The sequence below is a fragment of the Ceratotherium simum genome, chromosome 8, assembly GCF_057802395.1.
Source record: "Ceratotherium simum simum isolate JZ-2026a chromosome 8, ASM5780239v1, whole genome shotgun sequence".
Taxonomy (NCBI): domain Eukaryota; kingdom Metazoa; phylum Chordata; class Mammalia; order Perissodactyla; family Rhinocerotidae; genus Ceratotherium; species Ceratotherium simum.
Window position 1 is genome coordinate 72,473,001 of NC_141907.1, and position 23,398 is coordinate 72,496,398.

The window sequence follows — 23,398 nt, forward strand, 5'->3', positions numbered from 1 at the left end:
CACTTACTCATTCAACAAACACTAATAATTAATGATTCAATATGCATTTTCTCCTCATTGCTAAACATAGAAAAAATGTTAGGTATGGAGTTTGAACAAAACGGTACCCATCTTTGCCACCATGGCGTTTACCAAGTTGCCTTCAAGGATACATTGTAGAAGAGATCCTTGTGCCAATGGATTGCAGCTATTACATTTTATTCAATCAACGTTAGGACATTAAAAATTGTTTATGTTAAATGCATAATGCTGTGTTCTGCAGTATCACTGCCATACATATGTTTCTAATTGTTAATATATGGAGATGCTGCAGTAAAATATACCAAAGGCAAAATATTGTAGAAATCATCATGATCATTTTCCTCTTATGTACCAACAAATATTTTGGAAGAAGGAAATGAAAGAGACAAATTTTGTTTAGATCGAATCAAAATTATTTGAATAAAAGAAATTTCCAACCATTCATTGACTCTTTTATATCAGTATTCACAGGGTCGCATAATAAATATTGGAAGGTCTGGATGCCAAATAAACACAGTTGGATCTTTTAAAGTTTTTAATGCATGTACTTTATTAAAATGGTGTTTTGAAGACTAAGATATGTGATTTCAGACAGCTCACATTACTCTAATACATACATTTAAAACAATGGTCAAACGAGCAATTCCATCAATTCGCTATAGTAAGTGCTATACACCCAAGTAGTACTTTGGTAAATTGTAAAACAAATGTACACAAGAGCACTTAGGCAGTAATTAAATTAATTTGGGACACACCAAGCCACTAAATTCTGTACTGGACTCCAATGGCAGATGAGTCATTCTTGGAAATGGAAGAACTCCATAATTTCACAGCCCAGAATACTCAATATGACCATCAATGGACAATTTCAACCATCTAACAACCAAGGGGAGCTGCCAGAGAGTCAACAGGCTCATTCCAGATGCCAAAAGCAACAGGCAGGTCATCATAATTTGGCTTGTAAAGACATGACTTTTTATTTCTGCTTAAGTCAGCCAGATAAGTGAATTTAATAAATATAATAAAATGTAACCCAAGCAAAATTTTATGTCACTTTCCACAGACATGGGTATGTGAACAATTGAGGTGCTACAGGAAAATACAAATACATATTTGTGTTTAATTGTTTGATGCTCCATGTTGACCATCCCTTCCCATCATCCCACCTTGAAGTATTTTCTTACTATTATATTACCATGAAATTAAATCCTTGTCCATTCTTAGAAAGGAAACTAAATTATACATTTTTTGTATAATTGAAGAGTTAGCATAGGCCCACTCACTTTATGCCCAGATTCTAAAAAAAATCAATTCCACTTTGAAAAAATGATTTCTCTTTATATTGTGTGCTAATAATTGTTCAAAGTAAGTAAATTTTTAAATGTTGGAACTTGAGAAAAGTTGACATCATAGAGTACAGAAATTCAAAACTGATCCCTCCAAAATGAATTTTTTTTTTCAGAAAAAATGCATAAGACTTTGAAGCACTTAAGAAACATAAAGATCTGGGGCCAGCTCCACGGCTTGGCGGTTAAGTGTGCGCGCTCCGATGCTGGCGGCCCGGGTTCGGATCCCGGGCGCGCCCCGGGGCACCACTTCTCCGTCCAGCCCGAGGCCGAGTCCCACGTACAGCAACTAGAAGGATGCGAACCTATGACATACAACTATCTACTGGGGCTTTGGGGGGAAAAAATGAATAAATAAAATCTTTAAAAAAAAAAAAAAAAGAAACATAAAGATCTAACAAATAAAGGGTTGACAGAAAGCAGGACTGCATTTATATTTGCATATATAAGGTACTTAAGAATTTATACTTGTGAAAAGTCACAATGATTTTAAGAATATTTTGCCAAATAAATGTTGGCAAATAAAGTTTGGCAACACATTTTTTTTTTTTTTTTTTTTTACTTTAGTGTTCATATTTTAATCTATAGGAGCTCTTTTTTTTTTTTTTCTTGTGAGGAAGATCAGCCCTGACCTAACATCCATGCCAATCCTCCTCTTTTTGCTGAGGAAGACTGGCCCTGGGCTAACATCTGTGCCCATCTTCCTCCACTTTACATGGGACACCACCACAGCATGGCCTGACGAGTGGATCAGTGTGCGCCCGGGATCTGAACCCCGGGCCGCCAGCAGTGGAGCGTGTGCACTTAACCGCTACGCCACGGGGCCGGCCCCTGGCAACACATTTTAGAAAGATGATTTATATAACTACGTATAAATGAAAGGTAAACATGAATATAATTGATTTAATTTTAATTACATTAATATAATTTACACTATACCTATACCCACGTGGTATTAGCCACATGGCAAATTCACAGTTAAAAACTAAAAAACTTTATTTAGAACTGTCCTTCTTTCCACTACTGTTTGCATAATTCCCAGTAATAGACTTAGAAACCTAATGCAAATATGCTTATCTTTTATGGATTATAATAATCTACAAGTTATACTTCAACATTGTGGCTTGAAAAATAAACACCAGTATGTTTTTATGCTTTAATCAAAATTGACTGGTTTCATGTTTTAAAAGTTTTCAGGTGAAGCAGAGCAAAGTCCACCCCAGACCAACACCAAGAAGCCCTACAAATTCCTTTGTCAAACCTGGCAATCGACCTCATGCATCTGGGACTCTTAGATCTTTGAAGTTGACAACATCACTCCCACCCTTAGTTTTTAAAGTAAAAGAGAGGAATAGTAATGTGAAGAACTCAAACAAAAAGGAAGCTACGCCTTTAGAATGTCATTTTGTGCTTCAGAGCTTGGGTTTGCTTGTTAGTTTGGAAATTCTCCACACTCCTAAATGTAGCTTCCATATTTATATTCCAAGACTTGACTCAGAAAAAGCAAGAAAGTTGTCCAGCTTTGTTAGTCTACCTTTGGTTCCTCACTTCTCAGAAAACAAATAGGAGACGATATTCTTTCCTGTATGTTTTTCTTTCTTGCACCAAACTTCCTTGAAAAAAAAATTGAAATATTTCTTTACCACTTTTTTTCAAAGGACAATTTCTGATTAACATAGGCAGGAAAACTCAAGATTTACTTTTCTTGCATTCTCAAAAAAATGAGAAGATACGAATATTTATGTTAGGCCCCCTTCCTTCTAATAAGCCTTTAAATAAAACTTAAAGAAAGAAAAAAAGTCAACCCTGAAAATTGAGAGTTCAAGGTATATACTACGCCAACTTATCTTTGTGGTTTCTTTTTCTTTTGTTTCTACAACAAAACTCCATGTCATTCTTAACGCTCAGTATTTTTCTCATATACTATTATTTTATATGCAAATTACCATATAGCAATGTAGCTTCAACATGCTGGTTCTGTTCCTGGGTTTTCCACTTAAGTTACCCACCATAAAATATCTCCTACAGCCATTTTTAATCTATTTCTTCATTTGCCAATAACCACTGGTTCTCCACTATAAAACTGCCCTCAGTTTGTCAAGAGTCCTTAGGGATAAACATATCAATAATTTATAGCTAACTGGTGAAGGAGCTATGCAGGATGGTTCCCTTTAATTTTCTATTACTCCAAAATATACATATGTACATACAGCCACACATATAACAAATTTACATTGTCTGCAGAAATAAACTGCAGATCTAATTTCAAACACACATTTAGAGAATCACATTTTAATAACAAACATGCAGCTATAAGGAAGTATAGTTTTATACTCCTAAATTACATAACTGAAATATAGAATCTTCTAATGTTTGTTTTAGATTTATTCTTTCCAATGAGTCTAGAAATAAGCAAACCTCAAGCTATGTCTGTAGCAGTATCAGTCAATGTGGTATTATTTGTACTGACAAATTATCCAACTTGCTAAGTCTATACAAAAAGTGATATAAACATACTATATACAAAACACAAAACAGAGTTAGAGATAACAAATGGAAACTGTATACAAAATACCTGATACCAGCAGTATTTAACTTTGTATAGCTTTAAACAAAGTACTCTTAGCCTGTGCATTCTTGTCTGATTGAAGGAATAATCATATCTATATAGCATTCTTAGCTGCAGAAAAATAGGAATGAATGGGGGAGGGAACCTGGTGACAGCTGAAATATACAAGTGCACTGTTTATAAATATGTATACAATTTAGCAGTGACATAGTCTCTGAATTAATTTCTTTTACATTGTTACATTTACCAATAAGTGGTCCAGAAGACTTCAAACAAAACTCAGAGAGAACTCAGTTTTCACACTTACTCCTTGGTACAGTTAATAAAAATAAACACTTGCAGATAACACACTGAGTAGCTGTCAAAATACTGACTAGTTTTGAAGAACTTGAAGACAAGAACCTGTTCAAATGAATAAAGAAGAAAAATGATCAAAAGAAACTCAAAGCTGCCTAAGAGTTTTAAAAATTAGAAATTTAACACTCAGCAAGTGTATCAAACCACTTTTCATCTGCTCACTCAACTCAGAGACTCACAATAGCTGAAATACACATATATTTATACTGAGAATATACAGCTGAACATAAATATGACGGGTATTTGTGAAAAACTACTATGTAATTGGTTACTTAGTTTACACTGACTTGCTACTGATCCAGTGAGTCACAGGGTCACTCTTGTACAGTTACTTTTTGATCTAATCAGTTTCTTGACATACTCAGGGAAAACTGTGGCACAGAAACTCCAGAGTCCCAGCAAGCGATCAGGCCCATCGTCCACTGGAGGCAAAGCTTCTGCTGAACGAGAAGTTGATTTCAGAGTTCTTATATTTTCCCCACGCACCAAAAGGCACTACCACTGCAGTACTGTTATCTTCGGTACCATACTGTATTGCCTGCAAGGTTTGGCAGGAAGAAAAAGAAAAATGCAGGAGATTAGAGTACGTACAAAGAGAAATCATTCTTCCTCTGGAAGGCCAAACTGGTTTAACACACAGTTACTAACCCAATTGTTTCACAGTGGTTTGTGATTCTTTCACCATGTATCAACGCCCACACAGTTTATTAGATTGCACATAGAATAACTGATGACCCAAAACAACCACATTAACTATATTCCACTATAGTGATTTTGGCAATAGAAACACCAGTGGACCAAGATACAGGATATGCAGCTCCTGAAGAAGAAAATACCTGTACAGCAGTCAGCATAGGGACGAATACAACTAAGGATTCAGGAAACGTAAGTCTTATCTAGCAATTCTGCTTCTAGGAATTTAGCCTCAAGAATAATAACCTAAGGAAATGGATGTGTATAAAGATCTAACTACAAGAAAGTTTATGTTCTCGATAAAATGGAAAAGTGGCAAAAACTAAATTTCCTGCAGTGGGAGAACTGTAAATCAATTTTAGGAACTAATTCAAACAGCAAATGATAATAGTCAGCATTGTAAATCCCAATTGTAAGCTTGGGATTATATATACCAGCAAACGTATTTCAAAAGACCCCATAGCTTGAGGCTAAAACTGTGAAAGAAAGGGTTGATAAAAATATCTGATGTAAAAAGCTTCAAAAAATAAAAAAGTTTCACAAATAAATTGAAAGACCAAAATACATATATATACAATAGATTTGCAATATCAAAGTACTAATATACTTAAAATATAGGAAGTTCTTACACATGAAAAGACAAGCATACCTATAAGAAAATGGAAAAAACAAACCATACACAGACAAGAAATACAAATTACAAAACATCCTAGTGAAAAGTGTAAATCTGAATAATATTTCTGGTGGGGAATTTGGCAAATTTATTAAAAGCTTTAGAATACTGTGTATTCTTTTTTTTTTTTTTTTTGGTGAGGAAGACTGGCCCTGAGCTAACCTCTGTTGCCAATCTTCCTCTTTTTGCTTGAGGAAGATTGTCCCTGAGCTAACATCTGTGCCCATCTTCTTCTATTTTGTATACGGGACACCACCACAGCATGGCTTGATAAGTGGTATTTAGGTCCGTGCCCGGGATCCAAACCCAGGAACCTGGGGCCATTGAAGCGGAGCGCACGAACTTAACCACTATGCCACCGGGCCAGCCCCCTAGGATACCGTGTATTCTTTTGCCTAGCAATTTTACTTCTAAGAATTTAACCTAAGAAAATAATATCTGAAGAAAATCGATATGCACATATAGATACAAGAATGTTTATTACAGTGCTCCCCCAATACGGAAAAGTGAACGTAAATTAAATTTGCTAATTAGGGGAAGTGTTAAAAGAATTATGGTAACAAATATAGAGGAATACTATGCAGTCATTACAAATATTACCCTCATGAATTAGAACACACATATCTCAAGACAGGTGGTTGAAATTAGGACAGAAGTGATCATCCATGGAATTGGGCCCATTTCCTTAATTGCACAAGCACATATAGTAACAAGTGAATAATTCATGCTTACCCGTCTATTTTCAAGCAAATAATGCTTTCAAAGTAAGGTCTTCTATCTTAATTACAAATAATAGCACTTAAAAGATTGGGCCAAATTTGGCTCCCCAATTGAAAATATAAAAATTGGGAAATGCAAAAATAGCTATTGAATTAAAGTATGCTAATGATCAGTGATGGCTATAACATAAATGAGCTATCTATCCCAACAGAACATTAAACAAAACATGGAAATTTTACATTTTCTCTGCTGGGTATTATCCAGCTTCCAAATTTTAGCTCTGACTGACATACTAACACACAACCCCTCCATACACCTTTCTGTTTGTTTTTCTCACACACGTTTTTAAAAACCAGAAGTTGACTATGCTATAGTGTTCCTATATTGGATAATTACTTGGAGCAGTCGCGTTTATTGGTCAAGTAGTTAGACATGGGAACTTGGCTGTCAGTTTGAAGCCCAAAGGACAACTACTCTGCAACTTAATAGTTTTGTGATCTTGAATAAGATGTATATGAACAGAAGAGTGTCTGACACATAGTAAGTGATATTAGTATTAGATATTATAATAATTTACTATTGCTGTTACTATCATTTCAAGATGTGTGCAAAGCCAAAAAAGAAACAGCACATTTCCTTGGCACCGTATTTTTACTTAACTACTTGGGAGAATTGTAAAACTTGTTTAAATTGGAAATATTATCAAGTGTAAAATTCATTGTGATACTCAAGCTAAAACACAAGATTTCAAAGCAATCTCCAGCCTGTGTGGCCCCTCCAGGCTGTACCAAGACCTGCACCTGGGTTTGTCCTTCTGTCGTCCCCCCTTGGGACTTTTCTAGCAGAAGCTCTACTGTGTCACCTGTTCAGTCACTGCATGGGCTGCTTCGTTGGGATCATGGCACTGATTGACAAAGTCACAAATCTCTTGACTATTCACCATGAAGTTAATTCCATCTGTAGTGAGGACCAAGAAGCTGTCATCAGCATGATGTAGCTGCAATCAGAACCAAATGCATAGGATTATAAACTACACTTGGCCTTAGAATAATCTTCATAATTCAAAGATTTTATCTGTTTGTTGAGTGTTTATCTGTGTTTAAAAGCTTGTAGGCAAACAGAGTGAAAATGGAAGGCCTGTATTTAGGGCAGAAGTAGCAACATTTAGCATCAACCATGGAGGACAAACCTAACATTTACTTAGTAACACCACAAAGGAAGAAGCCAGATAGCCAGATGCAAGAGGCGGCACGATGTAATGCTGAGAGCACTGTCTCTGGAGCCAGGCTTCTGGGTTTGAAATCTCCTCTATTTTTTGGCTGGGCAAACATAGGTAATTTGACATCTGTATGCTCTAGATTTGTTTTCTCTGTAAAATGGTGGAGTAGCTATTTTGAACAGAGCCTGGCACATACTAAGCTCGATATAAGTATTTGTTAGATAAAATGAACATAAGTGTGATATCTATAAGTCATGAACGCTTTCAGTTAATTAACAAACGTTTGCTGCCATTATTGGGAGCCTGCACTCTGCTGTGTCAGGTAGCAGAGTAGGCCGGGGCTGCAGAGAGGGAAGTGTCGGCTCACGGCTCACGACTGGGTGTGTTGGGGGAAGTGTAGGGTAATGGGGGCACTGGTTAGCAGCATGCAAAGCATGTCACAGAAACAGAGAGGGGCGCGATTAGCGAGCTTGGTGGAAAAGGGAGGCAGGGTCAGTTTCCAAGCAGAGGTGAGGCTGGATGGTCAGGTGCAGGTGAGGAAGGGCAGTGGAGCCATTCTACCAGGAGAATTCCAAGCCAAAACCCAAATACTTCATCACACATTTGGCCTGGAAAGTAGTTTGCTAATTTGTCTGAAAAGTTGATCTAGCCTTCCATAAATTACTCCCTTTTAAAAGCCATTTTGGCTTCCATCAAGGCTTCCAAGAAAGCTTGTAGCTGGAAACGACCCTGCATTCGCCCCTTGCATGTGCTGCAGGTGTCTGCAAGTCCTCTCTTACCTTAATCCTCTTGGTTTCTGGTTCTGCTATCACACCGCTGGTTTTAAGATCCAAATCTCCAAGACTCCTTGTCATCGCAAGTCTGCCATTCACATGAGGCTGGCCCAAACTATTCCAAGCTACAAACCCACCGCATTTCTTGATCCTAGTCAAGAAAAAGTTAAAAGACTATGATGTGATACCCAGAAAACCAAGGCACAGTTAAACCTAAGCATGAACTCAGTTTAAAATGCACGGTTTCATTTCCATCTCAAACTCTATCAACATCATCCTCATAGAATGCTCGGTCAGTAGAGGTGGTACCTTTCTTTTTCGTCTTTTCTTTCTGGAGTATGGTCAATGGTCAGCTTCATGGGTTTTCCTTTTCTACACAAAATAGCCCGGCTATCCCCAACACTGGCTACAACCAGTTCAATACCATCTCGCAATAGGGCTACTGTGGCAGTAGTCCCAGAGGCCAGTAGGGTGGCTGCAAACATTATGAAAAAGAGTACAAGTCAGTGATAGTCAAATGATTGGATATGGAAGTTTTATTACAAAACAAAACACAGGCATGTTAAACTAATGCTGAAATGTATCATTCTAATTTAACTAGAGCTATGCAAACAAAATGCAAATGAACTATGTAAGTAAGAGCATGCAGAGAAAGAAGTATTTAATTCATAACAAGGCTCCATGCAAACAGAAAAAGTTGCTATCCTATTGGTAAATAATGCATCACTGTCTCCAAATGGCTTCTATTTATATCAAGTAGAGCTGACTTAAACTTATAATAATTATAATGACACCTTTGTGTGTATATCAGGTGTCAGGATTAAAAGTATTACATTTTAATTAGATTGACTAATACAGCAGGATGACTTAGGTCTACTGAGCGCATTCAGGCAAGCTGACTTTTCTGTAATCTATGGACTCAGAAAGTTTTCTCTTCCATTTCTTACTTCTTTCCTATGAAAATATTATCAGTTAAAAGGCTAAGCAAGATATATATGCCAAGGGCATACCATTTGCGCTTCAAGTGCTATATTTTATATTCTTTCCTTCTACACTTGTTTTAACTTTACAAATGTTCACCAAAAAAATCCTAAAATGGTTAAAGGCTCACATTCTTTTCTGTTTATCTTTGTCCCCCCCAGACATAAAACAAAGTTACAGCCGTCGTTATATTAGGAGAAAATCTGGGGGACGGGGAATGAAATTCAACGCAGTTTCCCATAAGCTTGGTATAGTTAACACTCCGAGCTCCAGAAGGACCTAATACAATCAATCTGTACCCAAATGCAGGACAGTACTGCCAAGTGCTACTCCTGTGGTCATGCCCTGGGCCCAGAGCATTCCATGAATATTAATTTTCTCTGACCAATAACAAATAAAATTAAATGTTACTTGGCTTTAGGTCACCACTATTCCCTTCATCCAATCCAAACTGCATTTTTGCATCTTCCTTTGCTTTATTCTAACAATGTCTGCCTTCAGTTCTTTACCACTTATGAAAAATTTTAAGGTGCATTGAGCCTTGCCAAAAGTGAGAACACTGTGAAATTATGGCCTAAAAAGTAAAGCAAATTGGAAGAATTTGAAAAAAATAACTTATTTAAAGCAGGTATTATCTTCAGTAACATGGTTAATTGTTTAAAGCATCTAAATAAAATATTCGGGTGATCATCCAAAGATGATTTTGAACTCAAAGGTAGATTTAGGAAAAATGAAGTGGTATTGATTTGAATGATTGAGGCTCAATCTTTCTTTTATGTCTACGGCCATACCACCCTGAACGCGCCCGATCTCGTCTGATCTCGGAAGCTAAGCGGGGTCGGGCCTGGTTAGTACTTGGATGGGAGGCTCAATCTTTCTAAATTTTTTTTTTCAAAAAGACAATTTAAAAAACTTCATCAGTAATGCATTTTGGAAAGATATATATAAATATATTTTCCGCTAAGTATACTAAAATGCCTGCTTTAATCAGAAAAGTAAAATGGAAAAACATGAATAAACCCTACTTAATCTTTTATATCCATGCTGAATTTACTTTATCGAGAAATGGCATTTATAGTTCCACTATCTTCCCATTTATCTCTTGATTTTGGAACTGTTGTGCCAAAGTAATAAAACTTGGCAATGCTAAAATATATTTGTCACTGTATAACATAAATGTTTTAGCGTAAGTATCAGTGATGTTTATATTAAAAATGTTAACTTTTGAGTTTCTCCAAACTACAATGGAATCTTTACATTTTAACCACCGTAATAGTTTCAAACGATTGGAAGAGCCAGGCATTTATTCAGACGCTACCTGTCCAGAGAGTTAGCATTCCTCTCCTTTGTTGAAGCTGTCAGCAGCAGCATTGTTTAAAGTGGTTTTTAATTGGCTACGTCAAAAGAGTTAAAATTTTATAAATGAAAATTTTATGTTTAGCTGTTTAAGATTATAATTCATGGTTCTGCCACTTAGGAATTTAAAAGAACTTGAGTTTTTATCAACCCAACTTCACAGTTCCAAAATCCCAGAATTTATGGGAAAGTTTTCAAAACTAACTGTTGATTCTGGTTTGCTAAGCATCTAAGGATATAAATATTAAATCAACATTTATTTTCATTTAACATTTAACATGGAAGTAAAAAGTCTTCCTTTTTGCCCTAACAACGAAACTATAAAACTAAGACAGCTTTCAATAAGTTCTTAACACTCACTGGACATTTTCTACCGCAAGTCATCTCAACTAATGGGGACAAAGAGGATGTGGGAACCTTCCAGTAGTCCAGGCTAGGAACCGCTGGACTCCTTCACCTGGGATAAAATTAAGCAGATCTCTCTTTCCACTGAAGCCCAGCATATAGTGTCCACGGGCTCCAGGTCTAGAGCTGCTGACCAGGCACAGTTCTCTGCCACAAATAACACGCACAGAGGCAAATAGGAAATTCACCCAGGAATTGTGCTCACACGTTACAAACCTGCAACACAGGGGAGGGCAGAGAAAGAGCTGCAAAATAAGGGGAAGGGTTTTTATTTTGGTGAAAATTTCACTAGCAAATTACATAATATTCCAGGAGATGCCAAATCAATGATTCCAAAACTCAGTTTGCCCAACTTGATGGTATTTTGTAGTTGAGTTTATTTTTTCATCACAGAGTGACACTTCTTAGTTTTGTGGCTTCCCAAGGTAGGAAGAACTAGATCCAAATGCATGTGGACCAAAACACATATGTGGTGACACAGACACACAACTACATACTTATACACACACTCATTTAAAGAGTCTTGAAGAGTAAATCAGTATCTTTATTCAATTGGAAAAAAAAAGCACTGTAAATCTGTTTGGTATTAATATTAGAATTGTCCCAATAACAAAAGGGAAAATTCATGGGTATAGGACCGAATAATTCATGTCTGACAAGCAGTACATAGTTAGAGAGGATGTGAACTACAGCATACCACCAAATTACCGGGATTTAAATATACACCAAGAAGGAATCAAAGCACCTCCTACATCAGACACAAGGAGTAACATATCTGTTAATAGTGCTTAATGCAGGGGTCTAGTATCTAGAAGGCATTTTTTGAGTATAAGGATTAATTTATATTAACTGTTTAAATAAAGGCTAGTAAGGCTCTTGAGCTCTAATGCACGTTTATAATTTTATGTAATTCATAAGATGGGTATTTCTGCAGCTCTCTCTTTCCCCCAGTGTTGCAGGTCGACATATCAAAAGAAAAATGATCAAGATCTTGAATGGCAACATAAAGAGTGAAAGCTGTACTTTTCAAAGTATATACCCCTGGTAGTTATTCAACTGTGTAAACAACAATATGTATAAACCAATACAGTTTCAATATTTATTAAAAATGGGTGTTCTAGACATGTATGACTTATGAACACCAAAATCAAAGTAATGAGCTGAAGCAGTAACAGCACAATAAGAATCTCTCTTTAATGCTGTCCCTATTTTTTTCTTCTGGCTGCACCCAGCAGAAGAGGGATAAATGTTGCATTTCTAACATTGGTTATTTTGTAGTTTAATTCTTCCATAAAGAGATGACATAATGTGAAGAGCATGGAAGTTTCCAATGAGACTCACGATGCTGCCACCAACGTCTCCCACTCTAAGCGTCAGAGCAAGTCTTCTCTTTTTGATCCATTTGTCTCTGGGGGAGCTTTGCTGCTTTCAAACCTTAAGCAATCTAGAAACACTTTGAAGAGTTTATAGGATATCATCTAAATTTTCTACCATCTGGTTTGTTTTAAGTGACAATTTGTTCATAAATAATAGACTAAAGGGATATCATTTGAATTTACTGGCTACTTTCATTAATTGCAAAAATACACATGACTGATATAAATTGAATACAAAAATATTCAAAGATGATGATGAAATTAGCTATTTGTAAGGAAGGGTAAATTCAAAATGCATCAACAACAAATCAATAAAAATAGCTGACAATTTCTTAAGGGCAAGATTCTTGCTGTTTCTTGATAAGTGGCATTCTGCTTTTATGCTCCTCAAACTACCTCATTTTAAACTGAAATAGTAATAATTTTTTAAATGCTAATGGGATAATATGAAGTACTTTATGCAGATGTGACAGCTTTGGACTGAAGTCTTGAAAAGATGAGAATGTTTTATTTTCATTTTATTATTTTCACTTTCTCTTAAGAAGCTAATATGGTATGTTTGCGGGGCACTCCTCCCATTTATACCTGAAAGTCCCCCATTAGTGATTCTTTCCAATGGTTTAATCAGTCTCTTTTCAGGTTTCCCCTACTTAAAATTCCAATCCACCCAGGAGTGATAACTCATTAAACATATACATTATATCAATAATTTGGTTAAATCAGCTATAAGATAATCAAGGAATAAATTATAATAAGTTTGGTGAGAAAGAATAGACAGTGGAGCTCAGTTAAGTCCAAATAATTACTGAGTAGCTTCCAGACTCTGTGCAGGATGCTGAACACTGGAGACTCAAAAATGAATAAGCCATGGTCCCTACCCTCAAGCTGCTCACAGGAAGGTTTAAGGAGGGAAAATGGGGCTGATGTTAAAAGAAAAGGTGAAAAATAATGGAGAGGGCAAACTGCACTTACTTCACAACTTTATTTAACTAGCACTGGTCCTACTTGTAGCTATGCCCAAAAGAATATTATCCACTCTTATAATACTGATACTGCTTCTGTTCTTACTAAAAACTAAAAAAAAATTTTTAATTTAAACATTAACTTTGAAATCTGAAGTGGTATGAGTTTTTTTAATCCATAAATTGAAAAGTTAAAATAGACCCCAAATAGCAAAAGGTAATTTTTGCCATCTTTGAAAGTAACTTATTAAGAATAAATTTTAAAGTTGTTCTCAAAAAACTTATTAAAAAAACACACAAAAATAGATCTATAAGAATACACACAAAATAACTTTTAAGAACAATGTTATAATAAACCTTTTTTCTTTAGTAGCACACTAAGCATGATTCTGCCATGCTCCATTATACTTGCAAACAAATGGCCATTAAACGAAAACTAAATTTAGAATATCTTAGGAAAGTTCTGAGATCATTAAAACTCAGGCGCCATCTGGAAGGGACAAAAACCAAAGGAATGAAGAAGAGAAAATGGGCCTGAATGATCTACAAACAAGAAAATAAATCCCTGAACAGAGAGTAGACTTGAATGCTTTTCTGAGGATTTGATGATGGTAAGGCCGTCAGAAAAGAGCAGGAAAAACCTCTTAATGAGGCGAGTAGAGCCATCCTAGAGTCAACTTCTCTAATCCTCCTCATTAAATATGCCCATGAGTGAGGCCACAGGGGGAGCTAGGAAAATTCCAGCCCTAACTCTGCACCTGAACTTTACCTCTCCTTGAGTTTCAGTTTCTTATCTGTGAATTCGGGGAGATTTTCCATCCCTATGCGCTCCAACTGAAAACTGTGAAAATGACATTTCTGTGTGCACTTTGACCTCCTTTAAACAAAAGGATGAACCAAACACAATTAATATTATTGCATGATTCATTTTCAAATCAGTTACGAGGTCCATATGCATACATGTATGTGGTCACTGCAGAAGTTTTCAAGATTAACTTTATGAGCAAAAGATTTGGGGGCCAGCTAACTAGAAAACATTAGCTACACTTTTCTGAAATGGTTTTGATAAATTAAGTCAAAATCAGAAATGTTTTACTTTCAAACTTTAAGGACATACAGTACACAAATTTTTAAATTCAGCTGACATGCCCTTGTGTTTAACAAATAAAAACAAAAATATCACTAGTTACTACAGGAAAGCTGCAAGGTCAAGCTTTTCTAAGAAATGGGAGAAAAAAATATCTTCCTTCTAATTATATAAAGTAGTGCATATTAGCCATTGTCCTTTCCTATTTAGGACCAATTAGCAAGTTTCTTCTTGTCAGACAATTACTGAGTCTGGCTAGATGAGATTACTCTGTAGTGTATTTCAGTACTTGCTCATCAAATTCACCTAAGAAAACAAAAACAATAAACCCTCTCATAGTATGGACCTCTTGTCCATAAAACAAGCAAACAGATTAAAATATTTTTAAATCTTTTTAAAATTGAAATTCAATACCAGAACCATTTTGGAGCTTCAATTTATGAAAAATTCTCCAATATATTTCATTTAAAAGTGAGGTACTAACACTAGTTTGGATTCCAAACGGCATTTAAAGTGATTCTTTATGTAAAATCATTTTCAACATAAGCACCCTTACAAACAAACTTACATTAAAATTCCCACCCTTTTAAAGGGCTTAAATTGTTTCCGTTTTACCCCAATATTCCCCAGGACCCTAAGAAATGTGATTGTTTTACTTACCGTCAGCAGACAGGTGGGCGTGCCTTGCAAAGGCTTTATCTATTTCTAGAAAAGCCAAGGTCAACACAGTTTCCAAGTTCTTTTCCTTTGGAAGCAAATCCCTTTGTGGGGAGGAAAAAAGACCCGCAAACAATCATTTTAGGATAGGTTTCTCTTCTTCCTCTAGGTCCCTCCAGCTAGCAGTCTTTCCACACAATGGACCTACATGGTTTGCCTTTCAGATGCTTAAAATGCACAGATTAATGAATCAAATTGAAAAAGAATCAGGCACAGAGATAGGCCTTTAAGGACAATAAAATAAAAGTCCAAGTTCCCGTCCTTAAAAGATTAATCCTCACTACCACAACCCTGAGAGGTCAAGAGTTCCTTCATATTAAATTAAGCCACTGAGTTCCTTTGTGGGATAAGGCAAAATATGCATCATTCACCTGATGAACAGTAGAAAATGACTATACACAGGAAGACAAGAAAGTCACATGACCATAACTGCCACTGTTCTCCCCCTCGTTTAATTCTAGCAGTAGCATGCTACTCAAAAATACATTAATAATAATCTAGGTAAATAAACCATTTAAAGAACTCCAAAACACCTTCATTAAATGCATTTTCCCCATACTAAAGCCAATTATCTAAAGCTATTTTCAACAAGTATGTAACACAATTCACACCCCTTGAAAGAATAATCACCATTTATTGAAGTGGTATGTGCCACGCACCGATAGGAGTAAACGCTTTTCATAGATTCTCACAGTGCATGAGATCATGCACTCTGTTAATTCACTTGAAATGATCACAACTCAAGTGCTGCAGATTCTGGTCATTGCTCTCGCCTGGGGAGTTGTTAAAACATATATTTCTGCAATGGCTACAATCATCAGTAATAGAGGGCACGCTTAAGCTGCTGCTTGTTCATAAAACAACAGTGTGAAACCACTTAAGTAACTGTTAACAGTGAACATCTCAGCCAAAGAGGGAAAGTTTAAACACGAAGTAGAAGGCAAACTGAAAACTCAAGAGCGCAAGTCATTGTACGTACCTGATGCATTTCTTCATGTGGGTGTGACAGAAATCAGCAGCTGCAGGTCCGCCATGTCCATCATACACAGCAAAGTATAGGATCTCACCTGTTAGCTGAGCAAAGTCAAACCGGTCTTCATTCTCTTTCCGTTTGCCAATATGTGAGGCACAGCCCACGTTTGCCAAGCTGATTTTGGGAATTGGCTTGCCATACTTAATGCTGGGCGGCAGCAGAATTGGCTCATCAATGCGGTTATCCCAGATCCCAAAATTATCCCAGGTGGCTGGACACCCGCTACCATCTGGGTCAAACCGAGAACACCGGGGCTCTGTAGTGGAGCTGTGGCACGTGAGCGTCACCCGCCTGTCATCCTGCAGGAGGCGGGAGCTTAGCAGCACTCTCCTTCTCACCTGGATCCCACCGCTTCTAACCAAAGTAATTAAGGCAGCTGTTGACATAACTCAACTCCCAAGTTCTCAGTGATGAGGGAAAGGTCTGTGGAACAATAGTGGGATGTCTTCAAGAAAAATGATGCAACTGAGTAGAAAGAAACAGAGAGGGAGAGACTCCATCAGTAATTCTGAATATAACTGATATATCACTAGATATCACCAAAAATGAAGGCCATAAAGAATGTGGCACCTAACAGCCTACTTCTAAGAATAGCGGATCAAAAATGAATTGATTTACCTACCCCATTCAGAGTTTAAATTGCATAAAAATTTGACAATGTGCACACATATAGAACATGTGCTTCTCAAACTTTAACCTACAATCACCTGCAGATCTTGTTAAAATGCAGATTCTGATCCAGTCTGTCTGGGGTGGGGCCTGAGATTCTGAAATTCTAACCAGCTCCCTGGTGATGCCTAATTGCTGGTCCAGAAGGCCCACACTTTGAGTAGCAAGAACATAGAATACAGGTGTAAATAAATATTCTTCCCTTCATTAACTCCATTGCTCCGAAGAAAAGGAAGGGGCAAATATTAACAATAACAAAGTATTTAATGAGAGACAGAAAAAAGAAAAAATAACTGGTTAATAGAATATTTGTGATAGTTCTGTATCCAAAGAGCGGCCCAGTCTTAGTAAAGACACAATCTAGGATCTAAGTTTTGTTTTGTTTTAAGATTTCTCAACTTAGTAAACTTTACACACTCTATTACCATGGTTCATGCAAACACTCCTTAGGCACAAGGATAAGCCGCTTCTGATGTGTGTGCTCTCAGAAACTGGATGGCACTGCATTTCTGACAAGTAGCCCTGATTTATGAGCACCTGATCTATTTATTTACATTAACAGATGCAACTCTCCTCTCCCACAGCCCAGAAGCCCACTCAGACCTTACACTCACAGTAGGAGACAGCACCCGAGACTGGACTACATTTCTTTGACATTATTACTCTGAAACCCCACTTCTGGACTCTGCCCCAAAGCTCAATCCTAAAGCCTGCCAGCAGGGGGAATTCCTACACCCCTGCAGGAAGGGCTGTGTTTTTGGCAGTTTTCCATACAAATAAGGTTATAAGCAGAAATTCATTTCCATAGCACTCTGTTCTGTTTCTTTATGAATTAAAAACCAACTTGAAAAGATAGCATTATGTTAAGATTTGATAATGCTGGTGGAGAGTATATAAAGGTGTTATATTATTCTCCATTGTATGTTTGAATTATTTCACAATAAAAAACGAGCTTGAAAAAATTTATCTCCCCAAAAGGCACAAACATACACACACACACAAAGCCCAGCTTGAGAGCATCAATAAGAAAATGCATTACAGATTTCAAACAATCATTTTCAAATAAACTTTTGGAAATCAGTCCAGCCATGTCTAGGAAGGGCCATTACTCCTTTCAGTGAGTAAAGCAGTAGAAGGAAAGGATGAGGTTCCAAAGAACACCCTTAGAAACCTAAGCAATGAAAGACACATGAGCCCTGCTTCACAGAATTTAGAATAAAGACAGCCCCCAAACAAGGAATGTGTTAGGGAAGACTTAGGAGGCCACCCCTTCTTGGCCTTTTAGCTAATATCATGGATAAAAGACTGCAACTCACTTCTTTTATGACCAAAATGGGGGCTAGGGGAGACAGCATCTCTGGTTAACAAGCATTAAAGAGAAGCAATACATTCCATTACAAAAAAAGAGGTGTTTATTCCTTTGCTTCTGATTGAAGGTTATATTTTATTCAGCAACAATAACTACATCAAATAAAAGTGATGACTTGTGGAGAAATTTCAAACTATAATACAATTTAGCAAGTAAGAGAACTAAGTACTAATTATTGAAGGACATAACTCACAAAGCAGCTTTATACCATATAGAAAAAAATAAAACCTTGAATATGTTTATTAGAAAACATTCATATTTGAAGAGTACCAGAAATTAACAAAGTACTATTGCTAAGGTTTCAATCTGAATAAGCATGTACGCTTTATTAGCCTTGTGCCATTTTGCAGTCATGCACCTACTTTAAACAAGAGTTCTAAAATTACAAACAAATAAATATTGAATAAAGTTTTTCTGCAGCTCTTCTAGGATACTCTTTTTCTCTCTCTCTCTCTCTCTCTCTCTCTCCTCTGAAAATAAAAAATATAAAACAGAGCTGCATTCTTAGCAGGGAACAAATATCCACTGGAAACATTCTTTAAGAGTGAAATAGAATGCAAGTTTCTTTAAGCGTGCATAAACTGAAATCAATCATCAACCTGGCGTCTTTTCTCATTTATTATCTGCATAATCATCTCAGACAGTAAGCAGAATAGACATAGGAGAACATCTACTTCAAGGCATACTATTAGCATAGATGAAATGTGAACCAGATATATAGCTAGTTTGAACTAGGTCAGCATCACTTACACAAGCAGGAGACTCTGTTTAAGAAGGAATTCCATCTCCTTTTCCATATGCAATATAACTAGATCATACTAATACCCTCCATATTCCTGAGGAAACAATTCAAAGAGGAACTGTGTTCCCAAGCTAAATAACAACTTTGACTTAAACCTACACATCAAGAAAAGTTTCCTCCAGAGCTTCAAACTAGGAATCAGCCTCACAGGCCCGCAGCTCTGCAGATGCCCATGGAAATGACTATGCACTGACTAGCACGCAAGAGAGAGTAGAATTTATGATGTTAAAAAAAAACAAAAACCTTCAAAAAAAGAAAAAAAGCAATCAGCGTTTTTTATAACAAAAGAGTAGAGAACAAACTGACAAATACCCAAGAATTATTTTTGTCAGTTCAGCAATTATATATTGGCATGTGTTTATCATTCTGCAAACTAAAAACCAGTTATTTAGGAATCCTTTATGTCAATCTCTCAATCAGAAATCAAGGATAGCTTATTTTTTATAAACCATTTTAACATTTTTATTTAACCTTTGAAAAGTCAAAGTTATCCAAAAGAGTCAAAGGGCAGAAGTAATTCTGCTTGAACGCCATTTAAAGACACAAGTCTGGGCCAGCCCCGTGGCTTAGCGGTGGCTTAGCGGTTAAGTGCGCGCGCTCCGCTACTGGCGGCCTGGGTTTGGTTCCCGGCGCGCACCGACGCACTGCTTCTCTGGCCACACTGAGGCCACGTCCCACATACAGCAACTAGAAGGATGTGCAGCTATGACGTATAACTATCTACCGGAGCTTTGGGAGAAAAAATAAATAAATAAAATTATTAAAAAAAAGACACAAAGAGCAAAAGTTAAATGAACTAAGAACACAGGAACACACGCCACACATACTATACTAGGAAAAATAAATTTCATAAAGTATTCTAAGCAAGAAAATAAAGATACCTTGATTGGATTTCTAGCTACATTAACAGGTTACTTATATAAGCAACCTAAACTACATTGATAGTCATATACCAAAAGGAAAAAAATTAGACAATTTTCCCCCTAGGCCAAACCGTTTTCCAAATTCCTTTTTATTTCCCAATCAAAACAAAAATGTATGGCTCGCAAATTTACCTTAATTACACGAATTTTTTAAAATGTTGTGTGCGCACACATATATACACACACAAAAAAAGATATTCTACATATTATCAATAAATAAATACCTGAAAATTCTTCCCTTTTTCAGCATTTTCACATTGCTTTGTGTGACTGGGCCTTCCCCATCATCTTCCTCCTCCTCAACGTTTTAACTGGTTAATCTGATAGTACTTTAAAGCCCTGACACAGAAACATGACTAGCGAACAAGGTTGGCCCCCGGTTTAACAATTCTGACTTAGCAGGAGAGATCTCAGCAAAGAGAGTTAAATGGAAATAAATTGTGGGACCGCAGGAGCAGGCATAGAAATTCTCCATGAGAGCGCTGATTAAAACCCACATCCTGACAGTAGAAAATCCCAGGTGAAAAGCATCAGAAAGGAAAAAAATGCATTTGGTTTGTAGTAAACTTTTGAAGTACCTACTTGATTTAAAAATAAAAGGTGGGAGGCTGGTGAAAAAAAGCCACATGTACAGCTACAAGATTGCTATGCTAATTTTATATTTTCATTTTACTCCCATGTTATAATCTCTCCATGGTTTAAATACCTGTGAGCTGTCCAAATTTATTTTTGGAAAAGGGAGGCACTCACTCTCTGGCAGGCAGGTGCACTTGGGATTTGAGTCAACCTGCTCTTGACTGTTGAAAGCAGGTCAAAAGGGTAGTTTATTGCTGTTCTTTTAAGCACATGCCAAAATTATTCAGCAGTTCTAAGGATCAGTACTACCGAAACCTGCTTAGATTTATCCCTCCAGCAAAAATATTTAAGTATTCATATCTGCCCATTAAAGTGGCACTCTGATATCTTTATATCAGTAACTTCCATGATGGAAAGACAAGGTAATTTTAATATTCTTTTTTTTTTTAAAGATTTTATTTATTTATTTTTCCCCCAACGCCCCAGTAGATAGTTGTCTGTCATAGCTGCACATCTTTCCAGCTGCTGCACGTGGGACGCGGCCTCAGCATGGGCGGAGAAGCGGTGCGTCGGTGCGATCCCAGGATCCGAACCCGGGCCGCCAGCAGCGGAGCGCACGCACTTAACCGCCAAGCCACGGGGCCGGCCCTAATATTCTTAAACCAAATATTTCTTTGTCAACTTTAAAAAAACAACCAATGCATCCCAATAAATTCAAATGGTATGGAAACCTCAGGAATGTATTTCAGGAAATTTGGACTCCGATATCTTCTTTATCAGTACCCTGCTGGGAGGAAGGGAAAGAAAACATACTAGTCTACATGAAGGAAGAAATGACAAGAACAACAAAACCCCAAATGACTCCCCTTAGGTTTGTTGTGAACATATGTTTAGATGTGTGAATAGAGAAAAGAACATGGGAGCAGTGAAAAGTATTCATTATTCTAATTCCATAGATATCTTTTAAAACATTTTAGTTAATGTAGATACAATTCACAGACCATATTCCAAACCTGTACCTTTACAGTTCACTTAAGAATTTTCCTTTACATTCTACACTACATCACCAGCACCTCTCCCCTCTTCTTTCTTCTTGAACACTCCAGTCAAGGGAGGTGCCTGTGTTGGTGGTCAATAGAAAACGACTAAACTTGCAAGAAAAAAATCATTAGCGAGGAGAACTCACTACTCAAAAATTATTAACTAACATATTTTATTACACAGCGGTGCATCTGTTCTTTTCCTGGAATACCACGACACCATTGCTGCTTTTCAAGACCATTATAATCTTTCACTTTAGTCGCTCATTCTGAAACTGCCCCACAACCTCATTCTTTCTAGGCACTGGAGAAGGGTGAAAAGGACTGAAGAGCCCTTGCTGCACATTTCCAGTCTGGAGTTCGGAAAGGCCACTGGAGCTTTAGAGACTCCAAATTGCCTGGCTATTTCCACCTAGTCCCCTCTTTGTCATCTCCTGTGAAATCTCTAATCTACAGAAAGAGGCTGCTAAACAAGACATCACCAGCCACAGGCCTTGAGATTACAGTGCTCTCCTGGCAAAGCAAAACCCACGTCCTCAGATCCACACCAACCAGGGCTCTGCACCCTTCTTTATTCCGATCCCCTGAAAAGCTCACCCTTGGACAGTCCGGGATCCTGGGCCCGGCTCGCTGGCCGTGACAGATGCGTGGCCAGAGTGATACACGCCAGGAAACACACCCTCCCGCCCGCGCAGAGCGCAGCACTGCAGAAGGCTGGCTTTCCCCCTAGAACCTTCCGCCGCGCGGTCTCCGCCTCCCAACCACCCTCTCCGTGTACAGATCCCGGGTGTCGCCACGTCTCCCCCAGCCCGGCTGCAGCTGCGGCGGCGACCCGGCGCTGACACCTGCAGCATCCTCGCGTCCGGGGGCTCGGGCAGGGCGACGCGGGTCCTCGCTAAGGGGAAACGCGAGCTGGTGCCTCCCGCCCTCCAACTCGGTCCACCCGACTAGCTCGGCTGGCGCCTCTCGTCTGGGGTCAAGTTCAAGGCCGAGCGCGGGGTCTCGGCAGGAAACGCCCATAGCCCACTGCGCAGCCGGGGCGGGCCCGCCGGGACATGCTGCTCCCGACCTCGCGAGGGAAGAAAGCGGCGCACAGAGAGCACAGACGCTGACTGTGGGGCTCGGACCGAGGGGGCTGGGGAAATTAAGCCTACATTTCCCCTCCCCTCCCTGGAGAGCCCCCTCCGTCTACTCTCCATTCCGCGGACCCGCAGCGGTGGGATGCGACCCCGCCTACGAATATTATAAACGGTAACAGAAATAAATGAAGTGCATTCTCTAGGCTCTTACCTCGTGATGGTTATGCCCCTGGGAGATTTTTAATTAGCTAATGGAGGGAGGGGTAGAGGCTTTCTCGGTTGATTGGGCTTTCTTCTCCGATGTTTCTGATCTCTGGAACAAGCAGTTAGAACAGCCACTGGCTCGTCTGCTGGAAATTGTTGAGAATTTTTCGCCCTCAGTGGGCCAGATGGAGAGGAGAAATCTGTTCCCGGTGACTGACGGCAGCTCCGGCCAATCCGCGTTTGGCGAGACGGCGCGCCTGCTGCCAGGCCTTCGATCGCAGCCAATCACAGATTCCTACGGCAACGAGCCTCCCGGCAACCGCAATTTGACTCGGCTGACTTTCAGCAGAGCACGGTAGAGCGACGTCGACTTGGGCCAGTAGCGGCTCACGGTGGCGTCCCGCCCCCCCGAGGGCCTTGGAGCGCCGGCCAATGAGGGGCGCCTCAG

At 38.3% G+C, this 23,398-nt stretch overlaps 1 protein-coding gene across 4 annotated transcripts; it reads right to left on the reverse strand.

Moving 5' to 3' along the window:
- Positions 1-482: 482 nt before the first annotated feature.
- On the reverse strand, positions 483-23,152 carry PPM1K (protein phosphatase, Mg2+/Mn2+ dependent 1K). 4 transcript variants are annotated; one of them, XM_087434573.1, is made up of 8 exons: positions 22,958-23,152; positions 16,235-16,753; positions 15,195-15,299; positions 11,166-11,329; positions 8,681-8,846; positions 8,378-8,522; positions 7,242-7,376; positions 483-4,831 (listed from the first exon to the last, which is right to left on the reverse strand). In XM_087434573.1, exons 2-8 carry the CDS (start codon positions 16,672-16,674, stop codon positions 4,700-4,702), a joined length of 1,287 nt encoding a protein of 428 aa, XP_087290699.1. In that variant the 5' UTR covers positions 16,675-16,753; positions 22,958-23,152; the 3' UTR covers positions 483-4,699. The 4 variants fall into 4 exon arrangements, 3 of the variants coding, with proteins under 3 accessions (XP_087290699.1, XP_087290698.1, XP_004431003.1); XM_087434572.1 differs by lacking the exon at positions 11,166-11,329 and having other exon boundaries at positions 485-4,338; positions 4,655-4,831; positions 15,199-15,299; positions 22,958-23,150; XM_004430946.3 differs by lacking the exon at positions 11,166-11,329 and having other exon boundaries at positions 485-4,831; positions 15,199-15,299; positions 22,958-23,150.
- Positions 23,153-23,398: the final 246 nt, after the last annotated feature.